The sequence below is a fragment of the Chiloscyllium plagiosum genome, chromosome 5 (assembly GCF_004010195.1).
Source record: "Chiloscyllium plagiosum isolate BGI_BamShark_2017 chromosome 5, ASM401019v2, whole genome shotgun sequence".
Taxonomy (NCBI): domain Eukaryota; kingdom Metazoa; phylum Chordata; class Chondrichthyes; order Orectolobiformes; family Hemiscylliidae; genus Chiloscyllium; species Chiloscyllium plagiosum.
Window position 1 is genome coordinate 72,213,974 of NC_057714.1, and position 10,159 is coordinate 72,224,132.

General features: G+C 42.7%; 1 protein-coding gene across 1 annotated transcript in view; it reads left to right on the forward strand.

Moving 5' to 3' along the window:
* The window catches only part of fam171a1 (family with sequence similarity 171 member A1), a 193,816-nt gene that overhangs the window by 118,431 nt on the left and 65,226 nt on the right, over positions 1 to 10,159 (forward strand). The window contains exon 2 of the mRNA XM_043690324.1: positions 2,485 to 2,712. Coding sequence (XP_043546259.1) covers positions 2,485 to 2,712 — 228 coding nt within the window. The remainder of the gene's footprint in view (positions 1 to 2,484; positions 2,713 to 10,159) is intronic.

Here is a 10,159-nt window from a genome sequence, read left to right on the forward strand (position 1 = left end):
CAGAAGAGCAGTGTTTTGTTTAAAGACACACAGCTAAAAATTACTGTGAAACTTTAACTTTCAGCTACCTGAGGAGATATACATTTTTTTTCTGCATGCTCCTTCTATTTTCAAAATGGCTTCTTGTATACTGTTCTTAAAAGTATTCAATCAAATCGGAAGTTCTTTTGCAAAATCACAGAATCCCTACAGCATGGAAGCAGGCCATTTGGCCCATCGATTCCACACAAACTGTCCAAAGAGGATCCCACCTAACCTACACATCTTTGGACTATGGAAGGAAACTGGAGCACCTGGAGGAAACCCACGCAGACACGGGGAGAATGTGCATACTCCACACAGACTGTCACCTAAGGGTGGAATTGAACCCAGTTTGCTAATACTGTGAGGCAGCAGTCCTAACCACTGAGCCACCATCCCACCCCAATGGAATAGCAATCCTTTGTTCTAAAGGGAGAACTACCAGGCGAGAGAGAGATTGGTTTCTCTGGAAAATGGATGCAGGTTATCTTTGTTCGATGAAGCAATTGCTTTCACAAAACCCAGTGCCACCTTGGACTAACCTGAACAGTCTGAACCTGTTTTTTGAAGAAGTAACAAAGAGGATTGATGAGGGCAGAGCAGTAGATGTGATCTATATGGACTTCAGTAAGGCATTCGACAAGGTTCCCCATGGGAGACTAATGAGCAAGATTAAATCTCATGGAATACAGGGAGAACTAGCCATTTGGATACAGAACTGGCTCAAAGGTAGAAGACAGAGGGTGGTGGTGGAGAGTTGTTTTTCAGACTGGAGGCCTGTGACCAGTAGAGTGCCACAAGGATTGGTGCTGGGTCCTCTACTTTTTGTCATTTACATAAATGATTTGGATGCGAGAATAAGAGGTACAGTTAGTAAGTTTGCAGATGACACCAAAATTGGGGGTGTAGTGGACAGCGAAGAGGGTTACCTCAGATTACAACAGGATCTTGACCAGATGAGCCAATGGGCTAAGAAGTGGCAGATGGATTTTAATTCAGATAAATGCGAGGTGCTGCATTTTGGGAAAGCAAATCTAAGCAGGAATAATACACTTAATAGTAAGGTCCTAGGCAGTGTTGCTGAACAAAGAGACCTTGGAGTGCATGTTCATAGCTCCTTGAAAATGGAGTCGCAGGTAGATAGGATAGTGAAGAAGGCATTTGGTATGCTTTCCTTTATTGGTCAGCGTATTGAGTACAGAAGTTGGGAGGTTATGTTGCAGCAGTACACGGCATTGGTTAGGCCATTGTTGGAATATTGCGTGCAATTCTGGTCTCCTTCCTATCAGAAAGATGTTGTGAAACTTGAAAGGGTTCAGAAAAGATTTATAAGGATGTTGCCAGGGTTTTTTTCATGCAGATGGTGGTACATGTATGGAATGAGCTGCCAGAGGATGTGGTGGAGGCTGGTACAATTGCAACATTTAAGAGGCATTTGGATGGGTATATAAATAGGAAGGGCTTGGAGGGATATGGGCCGGGTGCTGGCAGGTGGGACTTGATTGGGTTGGGATATCTGGTCGGCATGGATGGGTTGGACCGAAGGGTCTGTTTCCATGCTGTACATCTCTATGACTCTATGGGGAATATGAGGAGAGAGAGACATCTAGCTGCCAGGTGGAGCAACAGTAATCCTAAATCAGTAAAGATTTTCAATGAGCCTTGTCCCATGACTAAAGTTGTAGAAGAGATTGGTACATTGCAGGCTCTCTTTTGTTCATAATTTATGACCAACCGGGGTTTTGCATGCAACTTGCATATTTTACCAGTGATATTATTTGGGCATCTCCAGATTTTTTGGGAGTGATTCCTAATACAGGTTTTACTGTACATGACAAAAGGGCTTTTGATAGAAATGAATACTTTCCATTTTTGTGAAATGAAATTGCATTTAATCTTTTTCCTACCTATTTTATGAATCGCAGGAATGTGGAAAATGGGCACCAAAAATAACTACAAGAAGGATATGACTGCAGAGTTCAATTTTAAGTCTGCTGAACTCCAGGCAGTAAGACCAATAGCTTCAAGAAAAAGTAATTGAGACAGAAAATAGACCCTGGTGCACTTGGAAATTGGAGTTGCAAATTCCAGTCTCTTACACTCTCCCTTGTCAGTATTGCAGCATGGCTGAATAAACTGATTGTCATTTCAAAAAATAGCAGTAGATTGACAGAATGTAAAGGACAGGGAAATTGGCTCTTTGAATGTATTACTAATGTTTAAACTTGCTACTACATTCTATTATTGTCACAAATAATGGTTTCATTTGTGCAAATTGTTTTACAACAATCACTTTAACACTGTCTCATTTGTTATGTTTTCTCTCTGAAAACCATAATAAGTGCAAATAAATTGTACATCTTAAAGTCAAACTGGGTATTTATTATTTTACAGTGAAAACAAAAATAATATAATTTTATTGATTGGTAATTTCTTACTCTATCTCTATTGATTTCTTTTCAGAGGTGACATTAAAAGTCCATGTCAGTGATTCTAGTACACATCAGCCTTTGGGTAAAGCCTTCATTGAGATTTTCGCCAACCAGACCTCATTTGTCTCGGGATACTCAGAAGCTGATGGGGTAGCCTTCATCACGTTCCGCTACACCCCTGGAGTTCAACTACTCATTACTGCATCAAAACGTGGCTATGTCCCAAACTCCTCACCATGGCTAGCCACCAAACTGCCCTGTGAGTATGATTTTAGTATTCTTTACAATTGCAAAGGTTTCTTGTTTACAGGTTCCCGCCCTCACCTCTCACTTTGTGAATAGAAAAAAGTCAAAGGGAAGGGGGATAATGTGGTATTGCTTCTCACCTCTTGCATGATATTGACACAACCAATATGAAGATTCAATTTCTACGCACTGTTCAAATAATGTGTGCACCCCTGAGCAGGTTAGGTGGGGTTTGATTAGCTCAGTTGGCTTTTGAGCTGGTTTGTGAAGCAGAGTGATGTCAACATTGCAGTCCTTCTGGTGTAAGTGCCCATACAATGTCATTAAAGAGAAAATTCCAACGTTTTGACACAGTGGCACTGAGGAAACAGTGATATATTTCCAAGTCAGGATGGTGTGTAGGTTGGAGGGGGACTTGCAGGAGGTGGTGTTCCCAAGTATCTGCTGCACTTTTCTTCTGGATGTTGTGTATCGGGAGTTTGGGCCGTGTTTGTCTAAGGCATCTTGATAAATTTTTGAAGTGCATCTTGCAGATGGGTCCTGACTGCTGCTACTGATCATCAGTGATGGATTAGATAAATGTTTATGGGTGTGGTACCAATCAAGTGCACTGTTTTGGCCTAGATAAAGTCAAATGTGTTCAGTGTTGATGGAGCTGCTCCCATCCAGGAAAGTGGGAAGTGTTCCATGATATTTCTGACTTGTGCCTTGTAGATTGTGGCCAGGTTTTGGGGAGTCTGGCATTGAGCTAATTCTACAGGAAACCTCACCTGAGTTGTTCTTGAATCAACAGAATTTATATGTCTAGTTCAGTTTCTGGTTAATCATAACACAGAATGTTGATAATGGGGAATTCACTTGTGATAATGTCATTGAATATCAAGGGCCATGATTCGACATGGTCATTTCCTGGCACTTGTGTGGCCTGACTGATGATGCTGCCAGTCGCTACATCAAAGTACAGTCCTGACTCCCACAGATGGTGTAGAAGGAGCCTCTGGCTCCGCAGCTTGCCCTGTATATTTGAAGGACTTGGGAAGTCACCCATTTGGGCCTAGAGGGCCTCGGTCTGCTGAGAGTCTCCACTCAAGTTGACACACCTTACTCTGCTGGATGGCACACCTTTCTCTGCTGGTACTGCTATAGGCAATGGAATGTGGAAAGCTGGATGCATATCCCGAGAAGAAGCATTTGGCGGGGGCTTCTTTCACTCTCCTCCTCTCTTTGAGTACCCGCAGTCAACACCCTGTCTCTGTGAGAGATAAGGACACCTGGAAGTGTGGTCAAGTTCCCTCGTTGCCCTGTTGTCTTTTAATTTGACATTAAACAGCCATGGTTAAAATGATGGAGTGCAGATCTGTGATTGTCGACCTCTTCATAAGGTAGCTGGGCATAGTGTGCCTGGGCACATTGGCCCTTCATTCCAGCTTATCAAGTGCCTTTGGCAAAACTATCTGATGTTCCAGCATCAGTCCCTGCTGGTTGATCGAGTCATTAATGGCAAGTACAGATGTTAGTCTTCTGTTTGAGTGTGAGCAATTGCCCAGTCTCAATGATTGCCAATGACATGGGGAGTTTCTTCCTCATCCATCTGTGGAGACGTTTCGGTGACACACTCACCAGATTATACTCCAGAGTCTAATCTCTTAAAAGAATACCCACTGAGTGAAAGTCTGTAAACTGATGGAGGGTGCAAATGAACGCTGCGCCAGTGCATCCTGTGAGGGCTCGCTGATGTTTTCCTCAGAGATGCAGATAGAGCTGAGGACTACTGGTGTTGGCCTCTTTGTGGAGATTTCCTGACTGCTGCAAGGCTAGCATGGAAGATACATGAAAGTTAGTTATGTCATATGCAGAAAAACGTGCAGATTAAGAATGAGTTTGTACTGATGGTAATAGGAGAGCCTACTGTCTGCCCACTGAAGCCGGCTTGCCCCCATTTGGGAACTCATTCTCTTCTCTAACCACCTGTGTTATTTTCTCCTTAAAATGAGTGAGGGGCCTGATGTTTGGCACAGTCACAGACAGACTCTTAAAACCCTTCAGTCTTGGATATCTTGGACCAGTTATGGGCTGGTTTCTCTTGCAGTGAGACGAAGGGAGGGATTGAGTTGATGGAAGTGGATGGACAGACAGTCAGTGGTGATGGATGAGTAGGAGGGGTTGTAAGATGACTATTTAGGAAGCACAAAGGACAGGAAGTAATAATAGTTTGAGAATGTGAGATGAGTGTGAGTCTTTGAGTAGTGCGTGCAATACAGAGAATCGTTGTCTATATCTTGGTAAGTTATGCATGCAGTGGCAGAGTTATAGTGAGCACTGGCTCAGAGAGTGTGAGGTGGCAGAGAGATGATGGTGGAACTTAGTCTTGCAGAGTGTAGAAGGTCGTTGATCTTCTTTCTGTATTGCTGTATGTCCCTTTTCACCGAGGATGCTGCTCTGACCCATAATACTCCTGGTCTGCAGGCTGGCATGGTCTTGGCAGTTGATAGTTTGCAGAGAGTCTGCCCTCATGCCCACTATCTCACTGACCTGCACCTCTAGACCCCTGCCTTGGTCGGAGCGAGCTAGGTTACCTTTCTTCTGTGACAACTTCAGGGTCAGACAGTGTAGTTTGGAGGGCTGTCGCTGGCTTGCAGTGTCTAAAATGGTATGCAGCCGGGGTTTAAATATGGCACCAGAGGCATGTAAATCGGAAAGTTTCACCAGTGGCTAGCACCTGTCTGGCCAGACGACTCCCTGTGGAACTTACCCAAGGTCACAGTTGCAAAATGAATGGGGTGAAAAGTGAGAGAAAATGCAATCCAGCCCAAGATGAACTGATGCTACACAACTTTCGCACCAACACACTTCAGCTGCAAGTGGGAAAATCCAGTCCTATGTTCGAGTGATTGGCAACAAAAAATCCAGACTAGTTTTCCATTTTTAATTCTTCAGCTGAAAGAGCTAATGGAATATGTTGGAAAACTAATTCTGAAAATGAGAGCTTCTCCTTCAAATTTATTGAACAAAATAAATTCTGTAGCCAGTTTTTTTCTGTCTTTTAAGCTGTCACTGCCAGGAAAATAGCATTTTTTTTCTGGGAGTTGCCTTTCCTTTGGCTGCTGCCTTTATTTCAAATGTCTGGAAGGAGTGTAGCTTCCTTTTCTCCTTTTTTTTGGAAGGTGTGATTGCATAGTCTCAGCAAAAGAGAACCTACTGCAAATTTTGTACACTCAATCTCTTATTTAAATATTTGTAAATAGCTCGAGCAAATTTGGCACAAGAACAGGCAGTTGCTCGTGAGTTTGGCAGGAAGCATAACATTTAATTCACCCATGTACCTTATAGCTTGAACTCGACCTTGAATTTATATTGATTTAGTTCTACTCAACCTTTTTTTTGATAACTAGAATTGCAATGTGAAGGAAAATATAAATACAATAGAGATTAACTTCAGTAAACAAAACCTATTTTTGTAAAATGTTTGCCTCAGGATACCTTTGTTTCACTATATGGTATTGCTTGCTGGGCTTTAATCTGTGGAACAATTTCATGAGAGTTGCAACGGATTCAGTTCTTTGCTATTCCATTTTTCTGAGAACTTTGAGTGCCAGTGTAAATTTTTTTTGTTTCCTAGATAAAATTTATTTAAAATGTAGCACAGGACTACCTTCTACAGTGTACCTACTACAATTCAGGATTCTGAGTGCCTGAAGAAACTGGAGATGGAATGCCATGGCAGGTGTAGGATCTGTAAGAAGTGGATGTTTGTTACTTTTGTTGAAGGGACTTATAATAAAATAGTTGGAAGTCTCTGGCCTAATGTGTTTTGTGAACAGAGAGCTCCTGGAGTGTGAATGGACTTTTTTTATACTGGAATGATTTACAAGTGTAGTCAAGATTGAAGGTATTCACTTATTTCCAGTTTAGAATCATGAATTGACTTTTTGATTTAGAAAAAAAAAGATTTGAAACATTTTATGACAGTTCAGTGGACACCTAACTGAAGACAGAAACAAATTCAGTCTTTTTTTTCTCCACAGAAGCGTTTTATAGCCATTAAGGGAATAAGTTACCTTTGTAGAAAAGCTTTGTTCAACTTCTAGACTAAGTGGGTTTGGTTAGAGTTGACAGGTTTTTGAAATCTGAGAAAGTTTAAGCTCTCAGTTTTATGACAAATCATGTATGAAAGTTCTATAGTTCCCAGTAGAGAATCACTGTAAATCACTTTGTAACGTATAGAGGAATTTAGGCAGAGATCCACAGTTCCTTGAAAGTGGCAACACAATTGGATAAGGTGGTCAAGAAGGCCTATGCCATGTTTGCTTTCATTGGTCAGGGCATAGAATATAAAAATTGATAAGTCATGGTGCAGCTGTATCGAACTTCGATGGGGCCATATTTGGAATATTAGGGACATTTCTGGTCACCATACTACCAGAGGGATGTAGAGGCTTAGGAAAGGGTACAGAAATGGTTTATCAGGATGTTGCCTGGTTTGGAAGGTATGAGCTATGAGGAGAGATTGTACAAACTTGGTTTACCAGGGGACATAGGTTTAAAGTAAAAGGGGGAAAGTTTAAAGGAAATGTGTGAGGCAGGTGTTTTACATAGAGGCTGGTAAGTGAGTAAAATGCACTGCCAAAGGAGATGGTAGAGAGGGATATAATAGCAATGTTTAAGAGACATCTTGACAGATATAGGCATAGGCAGGGAATAGAGGAACTTGGACTGCATAAAGGCAGAAGGTTTTTAATTTAAAAATTTTGTTGGCACAGGCTTGTTCCTGTTCTGTGCTGTTCTTAAAGTGATGTTGGAAACTTAGGTTGAAATATTGTGCTACTAGCTGCTGGTTGTTTTGTTTTTGCTTTTTGTGTAATAAACTACTGTTCTGCTGATAAAGAAAATCCGCATCCTCAAGTGGCCATGTTTCCGTGAATAACCACCATGTTCATAAAATCCTGACAGTGTGGAAGCAGGCCATTCAGCCCTTCAAGTCCACACTGACCCTTTGAAGAACATCCCACCCAGACCCAGCCCATCCCCTTAACACTGCATTTCCCATCGCTAATTCACCTAGCCTACACATCCCTAGACACTATGGACAATTCCCGAGAGCCAATCCACCTGACCTGCACATCTTTGGACTGTGGGAAGAAACCAGAGCACCCAGAGGAAACCCACGGAGTCACTGGGAGAATGTACAAACTCCACAAAGACAATGGCCCAAGGCTGGAATTGAACCTGGGTCACTGGCGCTGTGAGGCATCCCAAAAGTTAACTAAAATTTTTAAAATGTTCAATCAGGCTAGTATTCATTCTGGGATCTATCTTGTTCAGTCAGCCCACAAGCTGGGATCATAACGAGTAGTGTTGAAGAGTGTGGTGCTGGAAAAGTAGGGCTCTTGAACAGCATTTGAAGTAATTTAAGAGGGATCTGTGTCTCAATTAAAGAAATTAGTATATGAGGTGCAAAACACAACACAGGAATGTTGTGATGAGTTTATTGTATGGATTGGATTTTCACAATGGCTTTGAATGTTGCTAAGAGTTTTCTGGGAGTGGAAGACATAACAGTGGAGTCACAGAGGTGTACAGCGCAGAAATAGACCCTTCAGTCCACCTCGCCCATGCTGGCCAGATATCCTAAATAAATCTTCAGTCCCATTTTTCAGCATTTGGCCCATATCCCTCCAAACCCTTCCTATTCATATACCCATATAGATGCCTTTTAAATGCTGCAATTGTACCAGTCTTCACCACTTCCTCTGGCAGTTCATTCCATCCACGCACCACTCTCTGTGAAAAAGTTGTCCTTCAGGTCTTTTTAAAATCTTTCCCCTCTCACCTCTACTCTATGCTAGAGTCTTAGAGATGTACAGCATGGAAACAGACCCTTTGGTCCAACCCGTCCATGCTGACCAGATATCCCAACACAATCTAGTTCCATCTGCCAGCACCCGGCCCATATCCCTCCAAACCTTTCCTATTCATAGGCCCACCCAAATCCATTTTAAATGTTGCAATTGTACCAGCCTCCACCACTTCCTCTGGCAGCTCATTCCATACACATAGCACCCACTGAGTGAAAACGTTGTCCCTTAGGTCTCTTTTATATTTTTCCCCTCTCACCCTAAACCTATGCCCTCTAGATCTGGACTCCCCAACCCCAGAGAAAAGACTTTGTCTATTTATCCTATGCATGCCCCTCATAATTTTGTAAACCTCTATAAGGTCACCCCTCAGCATCTGACGCTCCAGGGAAACAGCCTCAGCCTGTTCAGCCTCTCCCCATAGTACAAATCTCCAACCCTGGCAATATCCTTGTAAATCTTTTCTGAACCCTTTCAAGTTTCACAACATCTTTCCGAGAGGAAGGAGACCAGAATTGCACACAATATCCCACAGTAGCCTAACCAATGTCCTGTACAGCCGCAACATGACCTCCCAACTCCTGTACTTAATACTCTGACCAATGAAAGAAAGCATACCAAACGCCATCTTCACTATTCTATCTACCTGTGACTCCACTTTCAAGGAGCTAGGAAACTGCACTCTTTGTTCAGCAACACTTTCAAGGGCCTTACCATTAAGTGTATAAGTCCTGCCAAGATTTGCTTTCCCAAAATGCAACACCTTGCATTTATCTGAATTAACCTCCATCTGCCACTTCTCGTTCCATTGGCTCATCTGATCAAGATCACGTAGTAATCTGAGGTAACCTTCTTTGCTGTCCACTACACCTCCAATTTTGGTGTCCTCTGCAAACTTACTAACTATACTTCTTATGCTCACATCCAAATCATTTATGTAAATGACAAAAAGGAGAGGACCCAGCACCGATCCTTGTGGCACTCCACTGGTCACAGGCCTCCAGTCTTCTACCTTTGAGCCAGTTCTGTATCCAAATGGCTAGTTCTCCCTTATTACATGAGATCTAACCTTGCTCACCTGTCTCCCATGGGGAACCTTGTCAAACATCTTACTGAAGTCTATTTCGATCACATCTACTGCTCTGCCCTCATCAATCCTCTTTGTTACTTCTTCAAAAAACTCAGTCAAGTTTGTGAGACATGATTTCCCATGCGCAGAACTGTGTTAACTATCCCTAATCAGTTCTTGCCTTTCCAAATATGTGAACATCCTGTCCCTCAGGATTCCCTCCAACAACTTGTCCACCACCGACGTCAAGCTCACTAGTCTATAGTTCTCTGGCTTGTCCTTACTACCCTTCTTAAAGAGTGGCACCATGTTAGCCAACTTCTGGATTAGTGGTGCTGGAAGAGCACAGCAATTCTGGCAGCATCCAAGGAGCAGCGAAATCGACGTTTCGGGCAAAAGCCCTTCAATAGGAATAAAGGCAGTGAGCCTGAAGCGTGGAGAGATAAGCTAGAGGAGGGTGGGGGTGGGGAGAAAGTAGCATAGAGTACAATGGGTGAGTGGGGTAGGGGATGAAGGTGATAGGTCAGGGAGGAGAG